This window comes from Neopelma chrysocephalum, unplaced genomic scaffold (assembly GCF_003984885.1).
Source record: "Neopelma chrysocephalum unplaced genomic scaffold, ASM398488v2 Primary Assembly neopelma1_26, whole genome shotgun sequence".
Classification (NCBI taxonomy): Eukaryota; Metazoa; Chordata; class Aves; order Passeriformes; family Pipridae; genus Neopelma; species Neopelma chrysocephalum.
Genome location: NW_020897695.1, coordinates 25,496,407 through 25,517,474, shown reverse-complemented (window position 1 = coordinate 25,517,474; position 21,068 = coordinate 25,496,407). Strand labels below are relative to the sequence as shown.

General features: G+C 39.3%; 1 protein-coding gene across 5 annotated transcripts in view; it reads left to right on the top strand.

Annotated features, from left to right (window-relative positions):
- The first annotated feature begins 6,425 nt into the window (after positions 1-6,425).
- SLC9A3 (solute carrier family 9 member A3) overlaps positions 6,426-21,068 on the top strand; it is a 55,388-nt gene continuing 40,745 nt past the window's right edge. For all 5 annotated transcript variants that reach the window (XR_003533052.1, XM_027675969.1, XM_027675968.1 and 2 more), the window contains exon 1: positions 6,426-6,708. Coding sequence is in view for 4 of the 5 variants with exons in the window: in XM_027675969.1 (XP_027531770.1) it covers positions 6,519-6,708 (190 nt within the window). In the remaining variant the exon portion in view is untranslated. The remainder of the gene's footprint in view (positions 6,709-21,068) is intronic.

Here is a 21,068-nt window from a genome sequence, read left to right as displayed (position 1 = left end):
CACAGAAAAAAATAAAATCAGAACCATGTTAAAATCTTCCAAATCATGATTATGGCATTCACCTGAAATATATGAGATTCCAGGTTATGTCTTTGCATTGAATTAGGCAGATTATTGACATTGTCAGGTCTAAAGTTTTTCCTTCCTTAGTGGCTTTGGCCAGGAATGCCATTCTGATCATGTGAAAACTTCATAAAGAAATATTCATAAAAATATGTATGTTCTGCTTAAATGTTTTGATTTTTATAAACTGGAATTATCTAACAAAACTCCTCACTACATCTAATGCATCATTCTTAAATAGCAGCAGCTTTTAAACTAAACATCAACAACAAGGAAGAACCACCTGCTATTTATGTATTTTTTGTTGATAAAATTGCCATAATCAATACCTTAAGCAATAAACTGTGTTGGCAGATTTTGTTTATATCATAATTAATTTAATTATTTGACTCTATTAAAGTTCAAAGTAATTGTTAATTATTACATGATTATTACTGCATATCAGCCAAGGTTCACTCTTTACCACAATTTAGATAAAGAAAAAACATGCCCTCACAAAATCTCAACTGCCTTCTAGAAATATGTCAGAGGAAAATTCCTTTATGTGCAATGACAGAGGAAAGGCTTATGTTGGGTCCTTTGACATTGAGAAGCATCCTGAAGGTAGGAACAGCTTTAAACTATCATCAAATCCAAGATGCTTAGAGAAGCTCTGTCCCAACAGGTTACTGAGTGCCCTCAGGCCCAGGCACACTACAGGGTCACTGCTGCTGGAATAAGCTTTGTACTGCAAAAGGTAGGTAAATTTACTCGTGTTGCTGAGTTTTCACATTCTGGCTAAATCATCCACATCCACTCCATGGCCTACCAGTAGAAAAAAGTATGAATTGTTACAGGGCAGTGGCTGCTGCCAGCTGTGCAGAATTCAGCACGTAATTCATGGAGGGCAGGGAGAACAGGAGTCAGTTCAGAGAGGTTGGGGGTTGTCTCCACCTTTCGGTATCACAGCTGATTTTGAACAATCAAGATATGTGCCTGCCAAAATAGGAGCACTGGGGATGGTGTATTGACTCCGTAGCTGCCTTAGGTGAAATCAACTGAACTTTTTCCTGTGAACATGCACATGTTAAACTAGGCAGGGAAGGCACAAACAATGGATTTCACAAAGGCAAGGTCTATGGAGAATTTAGGAAAAGGAAAGATTCCCACTCCATAGGTCAGCCAAAAATTAGGATCAAGAAGCATCTGAGCCTAGATAGAAACCTAAAAATAAGTGTAAAATTATCGTGCTAGCAACTGGAATTTTTCTACTTAGCTGCCTTTGTTATTTAGGGATCATTTGCTTTTTCCCTGAGAAATTCCTCTGTTTTGGTTTTCTTCTCGGGTTAAGCTACAGAAAGCTGAATATCTGCACACAGAAACTTTACTTTCTTTTTTTTATCCTCTGGATCTCTGAAATCTGTGGTTGTGGTCTCTGTCACAGTCTTCCCCCAGTTTTTTTAGCACAGAGCAAAATGACAATTGATTTTTAAAGGTCAGCAAATACACTCTCCCTTATGACTAGGAAAACCAGGATTCACTTGTGTCTTGAGTCTAGTATAAGCATTTGTGTTGGTCAGGCTAATGTAAGTACCTGGAAGAAGGATATGTAGTGAAAAATGACAAAGCTGAATTTAAAGGGATAGAGACAGAGTCATTGTGGGACCATAAGTATTAGGGTGAAACATCATACACAAATTAAATTTTGAGTGTTCCTTAGGTCTCACTATTTGGGATTTTTGGTGAGTGTTGACAGAAGACATGCATGAAAAGAAAGGAGGGCAGAAATACAGAGAACAGAGAAATAAGAATGGGATACCAAAAACATGGGAATGAGAAGAGTACAAGAGGGAAGTGTGGAAGATGCCCAGAAGAGTCCTAATACACAACAGAAGAATTTTCATTGAAACTGGAACTGAAAGAGTTCTTTTAATACACCTATCATTTTATAAAAGGTTTGGGTTTTTTCTCTGAACATAATCGATAAAAAGTATCAGGTATCTGGTGCTATGTAACAACTTATCTCCCTGTCCCATTCCCTTTTCACTTCTCATTAAACTGCCAGCTCACACAGACATATAGTCCCTTATAGAGGGGGCTTTCCTTAATTGGGGTCATAGGTGGTGTCAGTGTTTGTGTTTAGTACCACCCCACTCCTACTAGATTAGATTCTAATGTAATATAAGTGTGGGCGTTCATTAAAAGCAGTAATAGCAACAACAACAACAAACAAGAAAAGTATCACAAACTACCTGAAATGTCTGCCAATTTCAAAAAATTTGACTGAAAATTAGGGTTCTGGTAAAAATCCCCTCCACTTACTCTCCTTAAATTCAGTCTTGTCTTGAAATGAGTCATGAAAAATCCAGCTAATTTCCTCTGCCACTCTACTTCTCAGCCAAAACCATTTTAACCTACCTCTCTGATTAATTCATCCTTACCCTAGCCTTCATTTTGTTCACTTAAACTGGTAGTAATGTGTGAGGGATGAATTAATACATTGCTTCTTAATGTGATTTCCAAGGCTCATATTCATAATACTGTAATATAGTGCTCTGTAACATCTCTTAGTCCAGCAGTTATTTGTACAACTCCTTGCAGTTTAAAATTGCACAGCTACACTAATTTCACTTGGAGAGTGGTTAGCAAAATGCCAGCTATTGAACCAAATAAATTCATTATAAATTCATATAGTTCTGCATTCATCTGCATATAAACCACATTAATTTTCACCAAATCATACAGTTATACTGATACAATGCCATTCACAAAAATTACTGTTCTATTTAACTGTGTATACAGTTGGCATTATGGCATAAAAATATACACTGGAACTATATTCCTTTCAAATCTTAACCTGCTTATGCATTTAATAGATATTAATATAAAAAGTGTACATTTCCCTGTGGAAAGACAGGAATGACAACAAGTGATTTATGATGGTTTGTATTGCATCAGGAGATTTTTCAAAGTTCACTTGCCAAATCTTTTCTGTTTAGATTTATTTATTTTCCTTTATGAAAACTCTCAGTTTGACAGGGTTGTGCTTCTTAATTTCATTTCAGCTTAAACAGATTTGTTTCAAATGCTAATATTGAAAGGTAGTTGTAACTTCTACCTCTAAATTAGCACAACTGAAATACTGTGTGTGCTTTCTAGAGGAAACTGATATAATTTTAAGGACTTCTTTTATTTTTTTAGGAGTTGTTTTAACTGAAATTGTCTTTTACCTCAGCTTTGAAAAAAATCCCCAAAAAGAAATCATTACAGGACACAGATTACTTGAAGGGTATGTATAATACTAATATAACACTTATAGTAAATAGAAATCTTCCTTGTGCAATCTTTCTGAAAGTCAGGAAATAACAGCTGTTGTGTGATATGATATCTTTATTGCAAACATAATACTCAAGCTAGTGCTTTTCATTACTGATACAGGATGAGGTCATGGGAGACTACATAAGGGATTCCATAAAGAACACACAAGAAAATGGGATCTATTAATAAATACATAAATGAAAATGTCTTCTTGTACAGCTACATATTTTGTACGAGTTTGTGTGTGCTCAGTAAACTCTTGGTTTAGCATGTTTTGATGTACCTACAGCAGATTCATGATTGTCAGTTCCTACCTCTGTCCTCTCTGTGTCCTACTGAAATATTAATGAATTGCACAAGAATTCCCTGATATCTACAGTCATTTGATACCAAGCCGACTTAAAAAAATTCCATAAGCAGTCACAGGTACACTTTGAACTATTAACTTGCTGTTTTTAAGCAAAAATAGTGTGTTGGCATTTTAACAGTGTTGTAAACCTTGTTTTGGAAGATTTTGTGACAAGCAAAATTATATACTTTTGTAGCAGTTTGGACTAAGGCCTTAAAAAAAATTTTTAGAAATGCTAAAATTCCCACAACATCTCTTTGAGGTAGGTTGATGGGCGTTATACTTTCAACTCAGGGGCATATTAACAGCTTGTCTGTGCTAACACGGTACCTACCACCTTTTTTTTTCCTAGTAGTGGTTTATCTCCACCAGCAAACTCAGAATTATCATGTAACTCTGGTTCCTATTGTCATGGGTAGAACCCCGCCTAAGGGCAATCAGAGACGTGATCTCAGTTGCAGCTCTTCCATGGGAAGTGTAAGCCTTTGCTTATCTGTAGAAAAGATCCACTAGAGAAGGCTTTCTCATTTTTGTAGCTCTGCAGCAGGTATTCTTGATCTATGATATATTTGTCCGAACATTATGGTTAGCTTCAGCACTTTCAATAGAAAGATTTATTTCCAACCCAGTTATTATTTTGTGGAACTAGATTTAGGAAGAAACATGACTATAAGATAGGACACTGGCAGTTGTGGTGGTGTTTTATCACCCGAAGATGAAATGTTTGATTGTAATGTGATGGTACTTGGAATAAATTGTGACAATAAAAACAGTGCCGACAGCTTGTCGCTGTTCATGGTTCATGGTTCTCTTAATATCAGCAAACAAAATTGATAATAACAACTACTACTATCCACAGGGCTCAGCAAAAGGTTACACAGATGATCAGCTGCTACTTACTTCCACCTGTAGTTTTCTCTCTCTCATGGCAATGCACAAAAATGTTACTCTCACATTTGCTAGAGCCATCTGTAGAACCTTTACAAAACTTAAGAGCAAATCTAAAAGACATTTGAGTGCCCAAGTCATGCTCTGAAAAAGATAAAAAAAAAATATAGATAGGATTTAAGTTCTTAGACACTGAATTATTTTTCAGGTCTTTGTCTGCCACGTTTGCTGAAGGTAAAGAAGGTATTTTGTTATCTGTCATGCTTCCTAAAAAGAGTTGCCAATTCCATCTTCAGATTGATTCCTACTTCAAAAAATTCCTGCATAACTTCCTTTCCCGTAAGTAATGAAGAAGTGAAAATAAACAACCCAAGATGTTTCATTATTTGAAAAGAGATCCAGTCCAATTTGAGGCCTGCACTTGCTTTGAGGTAATAATATCAACATTTCATGGAAATTGATAATTTTAATTAATCAGTTAATTGGTTTATAGAGTGTCTGCACAGGTCACTTAGACTATGAAAAACTATTTAGCTTTTCTCCCAAGTGATTGAAGTAATCAAAATAATTTCTCAGTCTTCCAATCACTTTAAATGAAAGCTTTATCCTGTTCATTTTTGACCTCCTGATAGAACCAACTGTCATTTAAGTAAAAAAAAAGGTAGTGTTTTTCCACAGAAAGTCACAGAAGCAGTAGACTGCATGTGAGGCCAGCTGGGTTGTTTTGTAGCACACAGTAGAGGAGAGGGGCTGCTTCTGTGGTCTGTGGAAGGGTATCCTCAGATCTGCCCACTGGGAGCACAATGGTTTGCTGCCTTTTTACTGCAGAGTAACAATTATTATGGGTCCATCTGCCTATAGCACATAACATGGATCATGCATGGTATCAAGTAAACACTATCAGCAAAAAAACATGTTTTAGGGGGAAAGCGAGAACCTTCTAAAAGGTCTCATGGTGTAAGCATTCAGAAAAAAAAAAAGACAAAAAGAAGAGGAGAAGAAGCCAGATAGTGTTTTTAATATAGCACATCTCAACAAGCAGCTCCAAGCAGACCTAAGTGGAAAGCCAAACCTTGCCTGCTGGTGTCCTTTCCCGGAGCACTGTGGGAAGAGATGCTCTCTGGTGGAGAGAAAGAAAAGCTGGTTTGAGAAACCTGCTGCTGTGCCCTCGGTGAGCTAGATGAAGCTCAGGAGAGGACTCGAGGCTGAGAAGAGGCAAAGAGTGCATTTCATCTGTGATAACCTGCCGGGAGAGTGGGATTGAGGAAGGTAGTCTGACCCATTGCCCGCTCATCCAAAGCACCCGAACGGAGATCTGTGGATGTCCTGTGCACCCGGCTGCGGTCTGGGCGCGGACCCCAGGCTCCCTTAGGACAAGCTAGCGGGAGCGCCCCAGCCTTGGCTCCGAGCGCCAGCAGCTCCGGGCAGCTCCTGTCCGCTCCCGCACTGCCCAGCGCCGCGCTGGGACGGCGGGCACAGCCTCGAGCCCACCAGCACCCCCGCACAGCTCCCCACCGATCCCGCCGGGTGCTCTGTCAGTCAGGGCATCGCCGTCCCCGCACGGCAGCCTCTGCGGGAGCGGCGGGAGGCTCCGCCTCCGGCCGTCCGGGAACAGCCTGATAAAGGCAGGTGTGGGCAAGCAGCGGGACCCCAGCTCGAAGCATCTGCCTGTGCGCGGAGCCCCTGACCCGCCCTTGGCCACCCCGCGCAAGGCAATACCCGAGCCCGCAGGGGCAGCCGGTGTGGGACAGGACGGGACAGGACTGGAGCCTCCCGACGCCGGCCGCGCGCGCCGCTGTCCCGCCACCTTGAGCCGTCGGGTGCGTCTCTGCGAAGGGACAAGGACCTCGCCCCCAAGGACCTCCGAAGAGGCGGGATTTCTCCGGGAAGGGGAAGCAGGATTTTGTTGTGTGGCTTGGAGATGAGGCAGGTATCTGGAGTGGGGCTCCTCCTGGGGCTGATGGCTCTCCCGGTGGCGCTGGGACAGAGAAGCTCGGAAAGCGCTAAAAATAGCAACCAAAGCTTTGCCATCGTCTCTTTCAAATGGGATCACGTCAAGGAGCCTTATATCATTGCACTCTGGATACTTGTGGCCAGCTTGGCCAAAATCGGTAAGTCCGGAGTTATATATTAATACATGTCCCTTTCCCTTCCCCCTTCCCCTGCTCGCACCCAACGTAAATGAGGAAAGCTTGTCATAAGTCCACTGACCCGTTTTCAGGGGGTTTACTGTACTCTGTCCTGATTTCATAATACTGCCTTACACAGTGCTTAGTAGGGTGATTTTCACCTGCCTCAAGGTGTTACCTAGTTCATTTTCACCGCCCAGACTTTACAAGGTGTTACCTAGTTCATTTTCACCGCCCAGATTATGTCTTCTGCATCTGTCTCCTTGTAAACTCTTGCAATTCCTTGAGACCTTTCATTCCTGTTGCTCCTGGGAAAAACTTTTTGCAAAAGTGAAACAGAAATCGAGCCTTATAGCTTACACAATACTTATTCCACTTTACAGTGTGCTATTCTCCTGATTATGATTGTTAGCTCTATCAGCTAGTAACATCAAAAATAAATACTATAAACTTCACATATGAACGTAGCATTCTCAGCTTCGAAGTGCATTGCTGAATTAGTGAAAGAGCATGGTTTATAAAGGTAATATGTATTATCAGACCATCTGATGTAGCTGAAAAAATACAAGCTTTCGAGCACACAGAATTTTCTTCAAGAAACTAGACTCAATGAAAAACAAGGACTTAGCCTAACTTCAGTGTAGTTTAAATTAATTTTTATTAATGCTCTAACTCTTGTGGCCTGAACTTCGTGACTTTTCTGAAAGCAATTTTATATCAATAATGCTCTTTGCTGAACTAGAAGAGTCATCGTTTAATTGGAATGTATTTTATTTTATATATGCTATTGTTTTCAGACCTTTTACCTTGAAAGGTGAAAAGGTAAAAAGACTTCCAGTTTGACTAACACTAAATGTCATTTCCGTTTTCAAGAAGTCTTCTCTATAATCAGTCTCAACTCAGAAGGTCAGCTGAAAATCCTACTAATATTTTTCTGAACTTGTACTCTTAGAACTAATTTGATGTACCAGAATCACATTCTATGGATTTTACATGTCACAGAGAATGAAAGATGTAAAAAGATATACTCAGGTGTATTCTATCTAGCACATAAGACAAGCACAGTAAGACTTGCATGGAAAATGCTGTTTCCAAATCCAAATAAAACATTTTAAAAATGAGTATTCAGTTATGTAGAAGTGATACCATACAGCACTTTTCAGCAATATTTGCATCTTGGGTTTCACTTGATTAACCGTAGATATATAACTAAATACCTTTATCTGAACCTTTATCTAAACCATGCAAATAGTTTGTGTTCAGATGGTTGCTGCAGCACATAGATTACATAAGAACCAGTTTTGTTTTAATTGACTTTTATTGATGGGCTATAGCAATTAGAAAGCTGGGGAAACCACATACAGGAAAAAACTGACAACACTCAGTCCCTATAAAATTGTGCAGACTAAACTAATAAACAGGCTACTCATTTGAACCTTCTTTTTGTGATACTCTTCTAAATAAGTATAGTTATTAAGGCTTTGTGTTATTTTGCCTTTGCTGCTCTGTACATGTGCCACAGTTGTATAGAGAAATATTAGTGCTGCACAGCTATATCAGTGTGTCTCTGAAACCCAATGAAGCTAACAGAACAGTTAGATTGTACTCTGTTTATATTACAATGGCCTGGATTGAGATTCATTGTGATCAAGATGAACCATTTTATCATGAAGTCCTCAATATAAACTCTTAATAAAGCAGTAATTGTCAGGAGCTGAATGGTGCTGATTCTGTTTTAAAGTTCTTTGTACTTCTTTCAGAGATGCACAGAGCATGTCACTTACTAGTAGATAGTATCTATCATCAACTCCATCACTTTTCTTCCCTGAAACTCTCAAGCTTCGTTCCTTTCTCTCTTCACATTTGTGTTTGCGATTCTATACTACTCTGGAATTGTCTCTGAAGAAGCAATGGACAACTGCTGTATTCCCCTGAGAGCCTATGGATGCTTCTGCTTTCCCCACCAGTCACAAATAACACATGGACAAGCTGGAATGTACATTCACTTTCAACAGTTTATTAACGGAGAAAGCATGAAGGTGTTCATAAAAGTCGATGAGAAAGAGAACAGAAAAAAACTAGCTTGTCACCCTTCTATCTGCCTTGGTGTGTCAAGGATTCTGGAAAGTAGGTCAGAAATCTATCAGAAGATTCTGAGTGGCAAGAATCCTCTGCTGGTTCAAAGAAGATTTACATATTCAAAAAGGAGACAGAAAAGAACAGAGAAAGAAAATACAGAACAGCTGCCCTTGGGTCTCTTGCTTTACTACCTGAGGGAGGGCAAAGGTAGTGCTGTCAAAATGCTGTTTTTGCTCTGGGTTTTTCAGCAGGGGAGGAGCTGATCTTATATACTCAAGCTCACTTTTCCATGGCTACAGAGATTGGGAGAGCTGTTTTACTAGTGGATGATAGGCAACTGGGTCAGCAGAAAGTGTTCTGGGAATTGCAGTTGTTAACTGGGGATAAATTTGTACAAGAATACTTTGCCTTCTCTTGCATTAGAATAGCCTTAGGCGTTCTTTGTTTGTTTTGCTTGTTTGGTTGGGTTTTTTTAGTTTTGTTTTGTTTCATTTGTGTGGAAGTTTTTTTAAAAAAGTTTCAGTTCATGATGTCATATGGCTTGGGGAAACCCGTATTTGTTAGGAGATTCTTACAGGTTTTCTGAGGTTTGATATTTATGTTGTGTACATTCAGAATGCAAATTAGTGCTGACAAGGTATTCTGCAACATAAACTATTGTGTGTGAAATATCATAAGCATCCCAAATACATGAAGAAGTGGCCTAGTGTTTTGGGCTCTGTGGAAAGGAAGCTGCTATTACAGTTTAGTTTTTGGTCAAGTCTAAGTATTGCTACAAATGAAACTGTGGAAGAAGAGTCTTCATGCAGTTGGCTTTCATGAATTATAGGAAATAAAATAATTTGTGTCTCCTTTGAAACTGCTGATGCATCTTGGTGTACTGTTTTACATATTATAATTGATTTGATTTGACCCTCTTCATTTGAAATGTTCCAACTCATCATTCTTCCACTTCAAGTGGAACTTTCATAAGGTTCACAGTGTTCCACTTTGGCTAATGGTCTTTATTTCCTCTTTTGATAGGATTTCTTATCACTATAGATGTGTATCCGCATGGGATAGAGCCAATAAACTACTCACAGGTGTAAATCTAAGCCAGAAAAACATCTTATCTATGTGAAGAAGGTACATGAGGTACAACTGAGAACCCTCCTAGTGGACTTTGTGTGTCCACTTCCTGATACCTCAGCTTTCCAGGTGAAATAAGAAATACCATTGAAAAAACCCCAAACATACAAATAAATGCATATAGGTATGCATTTATACTATAGACTAGGGCATTTCCTACCAAAACCACGTAGGTAGAGGGTGTACCATTTTTAACCAACATGCATACAGAGTATAGTTCTGATTTAAGATGAAAGACACGTGTACACTGACCAGACTTGCATATGCTTTCTAAATTCACTTCATCATGTGCTCTCCTCTTTCTTTATATGTCTTTCATGGAACGTATCTTGAAAATAATCTTTTAATAACAGACCTGTAGAAGATACAAAGAGTGTCTTGGCAGAAAAATCTGCTACAGAAAAAGCCAGAAGTAGGCAGGAAATCAGAAAACAACTATGGAAACAAGTGGAAGAAGGAAAGGAATAATGAATCCAGGAGCTAAAATTAGGTAAGAGAAGAAATAGTTTAAACACTAAATATTGTAGACAATACAAAAATACAATGCAAAAAAAAAAAAAAGAAAAGAAGAAAGAAGTATACTTTCTACTTGGGGGTTATCCAGTGCATGCTTCTGTACTTATTCAAAATCCTAGGTAACAGAGAAAGATTGTATTTATATTTTCAATGGAGGTTATGTTGGGGAACTTGGAAAATTCCTAAATTCCTTCTTGGACTTTAAATCCTTTTGTGTACTATAACATTTTTATGACATTTTTTCAGAAGGATAGGTAATTGTCCCAAAATAGTAGTAGTAGTAATAATAATAATAATAATAATAATAAAACAACTTACAAAGCAGTCTGTCTGTCTGTCTAGCTCCCTGGATTTGCTCAATATGTGCAGATAAACAACTAGAAGAAATGGCAGGAGAGTGAGTGACTGTGAACAGGAATGAGGAAGGGTACAAAACCTTTTCATTATTTGAGACAAACCTCCTGCCAACTGTTTTTGTTGGTATAGTTTATGCTGAGTCTAAGAATGCCACAAAAGCTTGGTTTTTTAATAATTTCTGTGTATTTGTGTATAAATTCTAAAGGCTTTTATATTAGAAATTTGAAAGTGGGAGTGAAATGTGAATCCAGGACAGTGGGTAAATCCGTCTTCAGGAATGTCACAATGCTTTGGAGGAGAGGGAACAAGTGATTCAATAACAATGAACAAACATTTAGGAGAAGGCTGGTGAAGATACTGTGTCAGATGGACTGGTTGAGTCCATCAGCTCTTGAGACCCCAGGAGGACATGATCTGCAAAGCACAATGCATCTCTAAACTTAGAGATATGGATCCCTACAAACACACTAGTTTCTGCATGCCTAGGCTCCTTCACATTGTCTCAAAGTACCCTGAGAAAGGAGCTCTTTAAAGTATTTTGTTAACACAAACAATTGCTGTGGAGAATTTTAAGCATGTTAGGGATGGGCTAGGGAAGGAATTGTGAAATGCAGGTCTAACCACCCATCTAATTTCGACTCCTGGGGCAATATTTTCTTTGAAGAAATCAATAACCCTCCCTCCCAAGCAAACTGTCAAAACAAAAGCCCATTTGACTCCAAAGTTTCTCCTCTCGGCATTCTAGGCTACTGATAAGTGTCAGTTACAAAGCGAAAATGATTTAGGGTATTGTTTTAATGAAACAAAATGTAGAATGTAGAATTGCTCTTCTGTTGCCAATTCTTCAGTAAATAACATCTTTAGGAAGAAATGTTGAAGGATGCTTAGCAGAACTCTATTGGATGTATTTGACTGAAAATAGAGTCAGAAATTAAAATGGTGTGGATACTACCAGACTCTGTAAAGTTTAAACTAGCAGCCTTGCCCTGATTGTAGTGCTTGTTAAAAGCTGCTTTCATTAACAAGTGATAATATGAAAAAAGGCTTTGCATTGTGATTTAGGAAGTCTGGAATTGGCTACCTTCCCCTGTTCTTCTGAACAAGATAATAAGGGAACATCTTTTACCTTTACTGTGAAGTCAGTAGAAGATAGAACAGGTTAACACACTTCTAGTGGAGGCATATGCATTTCCTTCCTGAATATACGTAGAAACGCTATAAATTTGTGCTGGCAACTATGTTATATATCTCTGATATATATATCTGTGATATATTGGAAAATGCCTTATGTCCTTTTGCAAAATGCTGTTTAGAATACCTGTGATCTAGGAATGTTAAGTACTGTAAAATCTCTACCTTCTAAGGAATTATCTTTTGTATCCAACATTTTATATGTCTTAGGCAGCTGAAAAGAACATTTCCAACATAGAATAATAGCTTTGCATTTCCAATGCTAGGAACAACTGTGTAAGCCATATTTTTATTGAGTTTAAGAACTGTAAGTGCATGCCCATTCCCACACTTTATTTCCATTTTACTCTTGTACCTTACTCGTCCTTTTCCTGTACTTCCTGTCTCTCTGAAACACACATCTCTCTTCTTCCCCCTCCCCCTCCAAGTCTTGCAAGTCTCAAGTCTTAATTATTTAGAGCAGGGAAGAAGATATCAGGATAGTATAATTTGACAAGATTCAGATTACATCCCCTGACTAATAGCAAATGTACAATGGCAACTTGTGTGAATTACATAAGAAAACAATGGCATTTTGAGAATGGCCCTGAATTGAGTACAGTTCAGGCATGCATACCTAAGAAAGGATCTCTGCCATCAATTACTTTCAGGCACCTGTGTGCAAAGTGCTCGGCGTTCTCCGCAGAACAATGGAATCCTTTTAATACTGTAGTCTTGGGATTTTTGAAACCATTGATTTACTGTCTTCAGAGCTAAAGCCACTTATTACTAAAAGTGATCTACAGACCCCCCAAGTGATGGTAAATCTCCCATGTAGTAATGCAGCAGACCACAGTCCTGCAAGAAATAAGGGCAAGCAATATATCCTTTCAGGTGTACACAAGTTCTTCAAGCAAAAGGGTTTGAAAGTCTCTCTTTGTTTTTGTGGGCCTTTTTGAGTCAGAGGTGCTTAACAGGGAAGCTGTACTGTAAATCCTGAATTATTACTTTGTTAAACAAAGTAATAATTTGTTTAACAAGACTTCTTTTCCCCCTGTTTATCAGAGTTTTAATTGCTCTGAAGTAAAGGGGTAATGGATTGCTGAGTTCTTCTGTATTTTTCTTATGTCTTGCTCTATTCCAAGAGGAAGTGTTGAGTCCAAAGTCATAGAAGAATATTTCTTATCCGAGTATTCCGTTTCCTTTCAGGAAAATGTCTCTGTGTTTTCTCATCTCTCTGCAGCAGTGCAGTTAAACTAATGTCCCAAAGAACTAGAGGCTCTAATTGTTCTTCAATTTGCTAACAAGTGGCAGCCATTTAAAACTAGAGACCACGAAAACAGTCCTGGAAAACCACTGAGCATGGCAGATTGGCTGTGGTTAATATTTTGATTGCTTTTTGTAAAGCAGTTTGCAGAGTATTTACACCTATGAAAGGAGTGACTTGATACCCCATTGGCTGCTCTGTAAAGCACTGTAAAGTCGTAAATACTGAAACTACAGGCTGACAAGGAAGAGCTGACTGAGATGGAATGCAAGACATCAAGTGGAAACACTTTTAATTAAGGCACGAATATTTAATGTTCCTTCATGGAAGAAGAAAACTGGAAGGTATTCTGCAGGGCCTGCACAAAACCAGAGTTTTTAAGTAGATGGATCTGGAGAGTTTTTTCCTTCCGATAACTGAAAATAGAAGCACTAGTTCTGGATTCACAAATGTCTACCTAGGAGAGAAGTTCTGCATTTATCTATTGAAAGAAAAAATGCCTTGGCGTTTTGTCAAAGCTGAATGTTAAAATAGCAGTAGTCACACACCAGGAAAGAAAATCTCAGTGTAGATTGTATACTGATTTTCAAAAACATGTGGTTATGATTTTTATTTTCTTCAATTACAGTTTTTTACAAATGGAAAAAAAAGTGGAAAGGGAAAGCTTTATGGATTCATTCACTTCCATAAGTTGGGCTTTGAGGAAATATTAAATATTCAGAAACCTGCAAAGGTCTTGAACAAGTAAGATTTCATAATGAAAATCTCTCAGGTGCGAACAGATTGTAAACTGATGGAGAGACTTGTTAAACACAAAACTCATAGTTAAAATATTCTAACTCCTTTATTAAAATAAATATTGTTACATTGGTTTGGTGGTACAGTAGCATTCCAGGGACTAGCTGACACAGATTGGTATAATATGGCTTTATGTTAATATTATGTTATGCTAATGTTAATACTGATATACTAACAATTGTATTGGAGGTATAGTTTTTATGTGACCACACATAAAACTAAATATAGTTATAGTATGGAGGTGTTACAGTCTTCCTACTCCAGTGGAATATCAGAACTGCTGAATATTTGGAGGAAGATTTTCAGGCTTTGGCAGCATAGACATTCTGGGGATGACTTTGGGACAGTAGTGAACTGGGGGAAAAGTGATCTTTTAAATTGGATTAGTCTGTGTTTAAAGCTGAAGTCAGTGACACACTGCTCATGTGATGTAACTTGTCTCTGAAGCTGATGGGTAGGGAAAAAGAACATAGGAGTACATGCATTGTGTCCTTTAACACAGGCATCAGCTTGATATTTTGTTGGATACTGGAACTCCTATAGATTTCACAGAAATCATGAAATAACAGAATCACAGACTGGTTGAGGGTGGAAGGCACAACATCTGGTTCAATGCCCCAGGTCACCTAGGGTGACTTACAGCTGGTTGCCCAGGATCATGTCCAGACAGCATTTGATTATCTCCAAGGAAGGAAACTCCACAATGCTTTTGGGCAACCTGTCCAGTGTTTGGTCACACTCATATCCTCTGCCAAGCTGCTGTCCAGCTGGATGGCCCCCTGCATATACTGGTGTATGGAGTTGTTGCTCATCAGGTGCAGGACTTTGCATTTCTCCTTGCCAAACTTTACAAGGTTCCTGTCAGTGCATTTCCCCAGCCTGTTGAGTCCCTCTGGATGGCAGCCTGACCCTCTGGCCTATCAGCCACTCCTCCCAAATTTGTGTCATCAGAAAACTTGCTGGGGGTATGCTCTTCCCCATCATTCAGATAATTAATGAAGATGTCAAAGAGGACTAGACCCAGCACAGACCCCTTGGATACACCACTAGTTAACAGCTTCCAACTATACTTTGCACCACTGATCACCACCCTCAAGGCCCAGACATTCAGACAGTTTTCAATCCACCTCATTGTCTGCCCATCCAACCCCTACAGCACCACCTCGAGGGGCTGCGAGGCTTTTACGGAAGACTGTGCCAAAGTCTTCTTTATAGATGGCTCAGTAGACACTAGTCGATTCTCTCCCCTGATCTTCCAGGTGCATCAGTTCATTGTAGAGTTTTATCAGATGGCTTCATGAAGCCATGCTGACTACTCCTGAGGAATTTCTTGTCCTTCATGTGCCTGGTAATGGTTTCCAGATTTAGTTGCTCTATCAATTAGTTCTGTAGATCCTAGTCTTTAAATTAGCAGTGTTCACACATGGATGGACCTTTATCCACATCCTATGTGATTGAAGAAAGCAACACATCTGCATGCTGTTTTGATGCAGTAGGTATACTTTGATTAACTGGTGCAAAATTGCAGACTACCAGAAGAGAGAAGAATACATGGTGGCCATATAGTGGCCACAATGGTCATGCCATCATGAATTAAAGAAAGGAATGACAGGGTACCAGTATAAGGTTTATCTGTCCTGTAACCTGGGTGCTTTCTGGTGAGAATTGCTTCAATTTCCTGTTCCAAATGGCTTCCACTCATATGTCATCCATTCTTCTGCCTTTTCTTATCTGATACAGTATGAGTTTTATCTTTTATTTTAGCCAAAGCTTTTTCCAGGATGAACTGATATTCTAATGAATAGCATTACTTGATGGAAATGTGCAGTGATATCTATCAACTGGTAGTACCAAGCTCAAACAGCAGCTAAATGAGTCAGCAGGAAGATGTGTAAACCTGGAGTTGGTGGTTGTAGTGTACAGTGTTTCCTACAAATCTCTCATCTGCACACAACTGTATGCCAGAAAACACAGCTCTGTAGTTCTCCTCTGTACTATGCAGGTATTACTTCTGGGTCTTCCACTTGCAGCATAGGCACTTTGAAATCCTATCTCAGTTTCTCTATTTCTAATGGGATTTTTCTCAGGAAGACTGCCCTTGTTCTTCTAAGAAAAGAACCCTAAAGCAAAAAAAAAACAACAAAAAAACCCAAAGAACATAAAACCAACCGAAAAAAAAAATTTTATTAGAAATAAAGAACATAGCAGATTCGGAAACTACACTATTTTATTATTTTTTATTATTTCACAGTGAGATAGATATGGCATTGAAGTCAGTGAAAAATAAACATTTTGTAATTCACCTTCACCCCTCCCTTGCTCAAGTTAATTCAATCACTTTTCAGACATCCTCTGGTCTGAGGATGAGGTTATTACACTTCACAGAGTCTGAAAAAAATGGGCTGTCACATTTTTCATGGAGTTAAGGGGAGCAGCAATTCATTAATACATAATATACTAATCTTATTTGAAACCTTATGTTCTCTAGCCTTTCAGAAGTACATCTTGTTTTCATGTCTTGAATACTTGTACTGAAGAAAATGGTAATTAAGTGAAAAGCCAAAGCTTTTTCTTTAGGAAAATCTATTACTTTTGAGCACTTAATAAGGCATTTTAATTCTTCAGCCTTTCTTAAGGAATAAAACATGTTTGGCCTTACTAAAACCCATAATTTTTAAGGCATGTTGACTTGAATCATGCTGTTTGGTGTTTGAAAGTATGAGGATGTAAAAACACCAGGAGGAAGTATGAAGTTTCCTTCTGTTTATTGTGATTTATGAGTAAAGATTAAAAGTAGTCCAAGATAAACCTGCCACTGTAAGTGGAAATTCAGCTCCTATATGGGTACTGAAGTACTTATGTCAGGAAAGACCTACGCAAATGTAAGGATGAAGGGTCTTATAGCTGTATTTTCCTCTTGGTGGCTGGTGTAACACATGTTGTTTATCATGTAATGGAGGATCCCAATGTGTTGAAAGTCAGTATATCTTGTCTATATGCGCTCATCTGATAAATGTAGGCAAGTGAAGAAGTACTGAAGCCAAGAGTTGGGCTTCTGTAGTGCCTAAAACACAGTGTCCTGGTTCTGGCCAGGATAGGGTTAATTTTTGCGGTGACCAGGAGGAGGCATAGCTAGGACCCGGAGGTTATCCTATACCACTTCACATCATTTTCAAGGACGGTGGAAGGGCTCCCATTCTGGGTGGTAGGGTGGCAGACGGAGCGGTTGGGTGTTATCAAGGGTTTTCTGTGGGGAGTGAGCAATAACATCTGAATCATTCACCTTTTTTCTTGTATCCTCTTTCATTAGTATTGTCGCTGTTACTGCTCATTGTCTCATTTTATTGCTGCTTTCAGTAAATTGCTCTTATCTCAACCTATGATCTTTACCTTTTGTGCCTCCAATTCTCCTCTCCAGCCCACCGAAAGGGGAACTAAGAGGGAGTGATCGAGTGGTGTGTGCTTTGGAGTGTTTCAGTGGGAACACTAAATTGGGGAATACCATTCCAAAAACACAACACAGTATCTGTACCTGGCTTGGTAAAGATCCCATACCTTGGGAACTGCTTATCAGTTAAGGATATGATAGAAATGTAGATAAATCATCAAGCAGATTTGGCTGCTGAAAAATTAAACACTCATAACAGAAATGAAAATTCTAAAATATATCCTGTATATCACATGCTTACTTAAATGCTAGTGAACAAGGCAGAAAATGAAAAATCCATAAATTTAAGGAAAATTCAGCTGAAAATTGCCTTTTTCTTGACATTTGTTCAGCTTTTTTTGCCTTCCTGTCAGATCTAACAGCATATTCAGGTGCACAATTTCAAGAGATTATTGGAAAAAACAATATTAGTAGAAAATTGTGAAGTTTGGCTTTTCATAACACTTTATAGTTCAGAACAAAAGAAGGACTTAATCCACTAACATTTTTTATTTTACAGTTGGTATGAAGCAGTATCACTTCATCTAGGTCTTTCTCTCAGGTTGACGCTTTTCCATTCCAGCATTCTTTTTCCAGAACTTACCCTGGCATTTACATGTACATGAAGATGCTACACTAATCCCTTCAGAATTAAATCCACATATATAATTTTTATTCAGTTATAGGCTTTCTCTCATTTATGATTTATCTATGTGTAAATAATTGAACTCCTTTTATTGGACATCACTCATCAATGTGCATTCACAGTCCAGAAAGCCAATTACATCCCGTGTGGCCAGCAGGCTGAAGGTGGGTGATCCTCTCCCTCTGCTCTGGTGAGACCCCGCCTGGAGTACTGCATCCAGGTCTGGGATCCCCAGCACAGGAAAGACATCAGTCTGTTGGGTTGAGTCCAGAGGAGGGCCACGAAGATGACCAGAGAGCTGGAGCAGTAGATTCACTGCTACATCAGCACCCCCTCTATGCAGACAGACCGAGAACGTTGGGGTTGTTCAGCTGGAGAAGAGAAGGCTCCAGGGAGACCTCATTGCAGCCTTTCACTACTTAAAGGGTGCCTTTAAGAAAGATGGGGACAGACTTTTTAGCAGGGCCTGCTGTGATAGGACAAGGCATAACGGTTCTAAACTAAAAGATTCAGACTACATATAAGGAAGAATTTTTTTAAGGTGAGGATGGTGAAACACTGGAACAGGTTGCCCAGGGAGGTGGTTAGATGCCCAGTCCCTGGAAACATTCAAGGTCACGTAGGATGGGGCTCTGAGCAATATGGTCTAGTTGAATGTCCCTGCTAATTGCAGGAGGATTGGATTAAATGACCTTTAAAGGTCTCTTCCAAGCCAAATCACTTCTACTGAGGTCCAACTCCTCATTATCATGGCTAGGCTTCGCGAACGAAGATTTGGGAAGGGCTCTACCCACGTTTCTTGCAAGCGCGTTGGTGGCTAAAAAGGCCAATACGAGAAAGGCATGTCCGGTTGCAAAAGACACAGCAGAAAGACTCCTTAGGTGGTATATTCTGCGAGGCTCGATTCTTTCTGCGTTGTCTTTTCTCCTCAAGGGTGATCCTGCGTGCTTTCTCAAAAGCATCAGCAGCGTTATAAATGGTGTGTCTCCAGGCTTCCTGATTGGAGGCCAGAGTAGACCAGTTATGGTGATCAATATGACCAAGGCTGAGATGTTGTTTCAGGGAGTCCTTGTACCTTTTCTTCGGGGCTCCTCTCTTGCGGCAGCCGGTGGCAAGTTCACCGTAAAGCAGGATCTTGGGGAGGCGGTGGTCCTTCATCCTAGAGACGTGCCCTGCCCAACGCAACTGTGTTCTCAGCAACATGGCCTCAATACTTGTGATTGCTGCCTGTTCAAGAACAGATGTATTGGTCACATAATCTGACCAGTGGATGTTTAGGATTGTACGGAGGCAGCGTTGATGGAAGCGTTCTAGGAGACGCAGGTGGTGGCGGTAGATGACCCATGATTCGGAGCCATATAAAAGAGTAGACAGCACTATGGCTCTGTAAACACTGATCTTGGTACTTTTAAGGTCCAACTCCTATATACATGGTAATAGAAGTAAAAAAGAGGCACTAGTGTGGATACTTTAGTTACATTTGATTCATACTGAACTCTTACTGCTCCCAACATTTAATTTTTTGCAGAGATATTTTAGGACTCTATGCAAAATCTTTTTACCATGTTGGAAGGGATCTGACTATATAAAGGACACAAAGCAAAGAATCCTATGTATCATAGAATAGAATCATGTTTCGTTTATGCATGTGACACTCTGGGATGTTTTTTACTTAGAAAGGGATTTGTGTCTGGTTTCTACCCTCTCTTTTTTCTTGAAATAAGCAGTCAAGTAAGCAAAAGATTTGAATTGTGAGCTGCTTCAAATACAGCTTTAGCCTGTTTTGTTCCCGTCCTTTTTCTTTCTTCACCGTGGAAAATCTAATCTCCTCATGAACTTCCTTTTGCATGCTAACCTTTCTCATTTTGCCTGAGTATGCACTACAAAACACAAATGCATAACTGAAAAACAGCTGTCTTACCACCTTCCTTCTCCATTTCAAAACATAGAAGCTATTTTTGATGTACTACCTTTTGCAGTATAAGGACACTAATTAAACTACAGTTCTTCCTGCTGTTATCATCATGTACTTCACCTCTCAAATGAGATAGTGAAGGTATGAGAGTTAATGTATTACTTAATCAGAGAAGCCATAAGGACAAAAATCAAAAGCCATGTTAAAGCACATTGAATGATAGCAGTATTTCAGAGCCTTTTGCAGGAAAAAGTTAGATAATATAAACTAAGTCCACCTTGCTCTTTTTAAATCTGAGGGAAAATAAATCACATACCTGGATTTCTGAGCAAATTTACTTTCTTATGGGCAGGAATGAGTGCATTCAGTAACAAAGCATGTGATGTCTTCTGTTCTCTACTTCCAACACCCCTGCCATGGCAGGCACATCTTCCTCTAGACCAAGTTACCCATGGCTCCATCCAGCCTGGTCCTGAACACCTCCACAGATGGGAGTCCACAAACTCTCTGGGCAACCTGTTTCAGTACCTCACCACCCTTATAGCAAAGAATTTCTTCCTAATATCAGCTTAAGGCCATCCCCCCCCTTGTCCTATCAACATACTTGAGTTTCTGAAATTACATACAAGAGTTGTAATCCATCATGAAACTCTTAGCTGCTGGAGACTCCTCCAACATGAACTCTCCCCCCACACAAGACTCTGAAAAAACTTTGAAGCTTTTCGGGGTGCATGGTAGTATTTACTTTCAATGAAAACTAGCCAGGCATATTTTGTTAGTTCTCTGAAATTAAGGTTTTTTCAGTTTTAAGCAAGAGCTACTTGACATGCTTGCTTATTTTACTGCTATAATCAGGAATACTTCCACTGTAATTCCATGCTATTGCAGTTGTACTAAGTAAAATCTTGCCAGGGTGGAATGAAGGGGACAGAAATTTTGCCAGTGCTTGAAAAAAAAGTGCTTTCCTATGCCATGACTTGGAGCAGCCTTCATAGCTATTCCCTCTAGACCCTAGGCTTTAATTATGTCCCTATTGCCC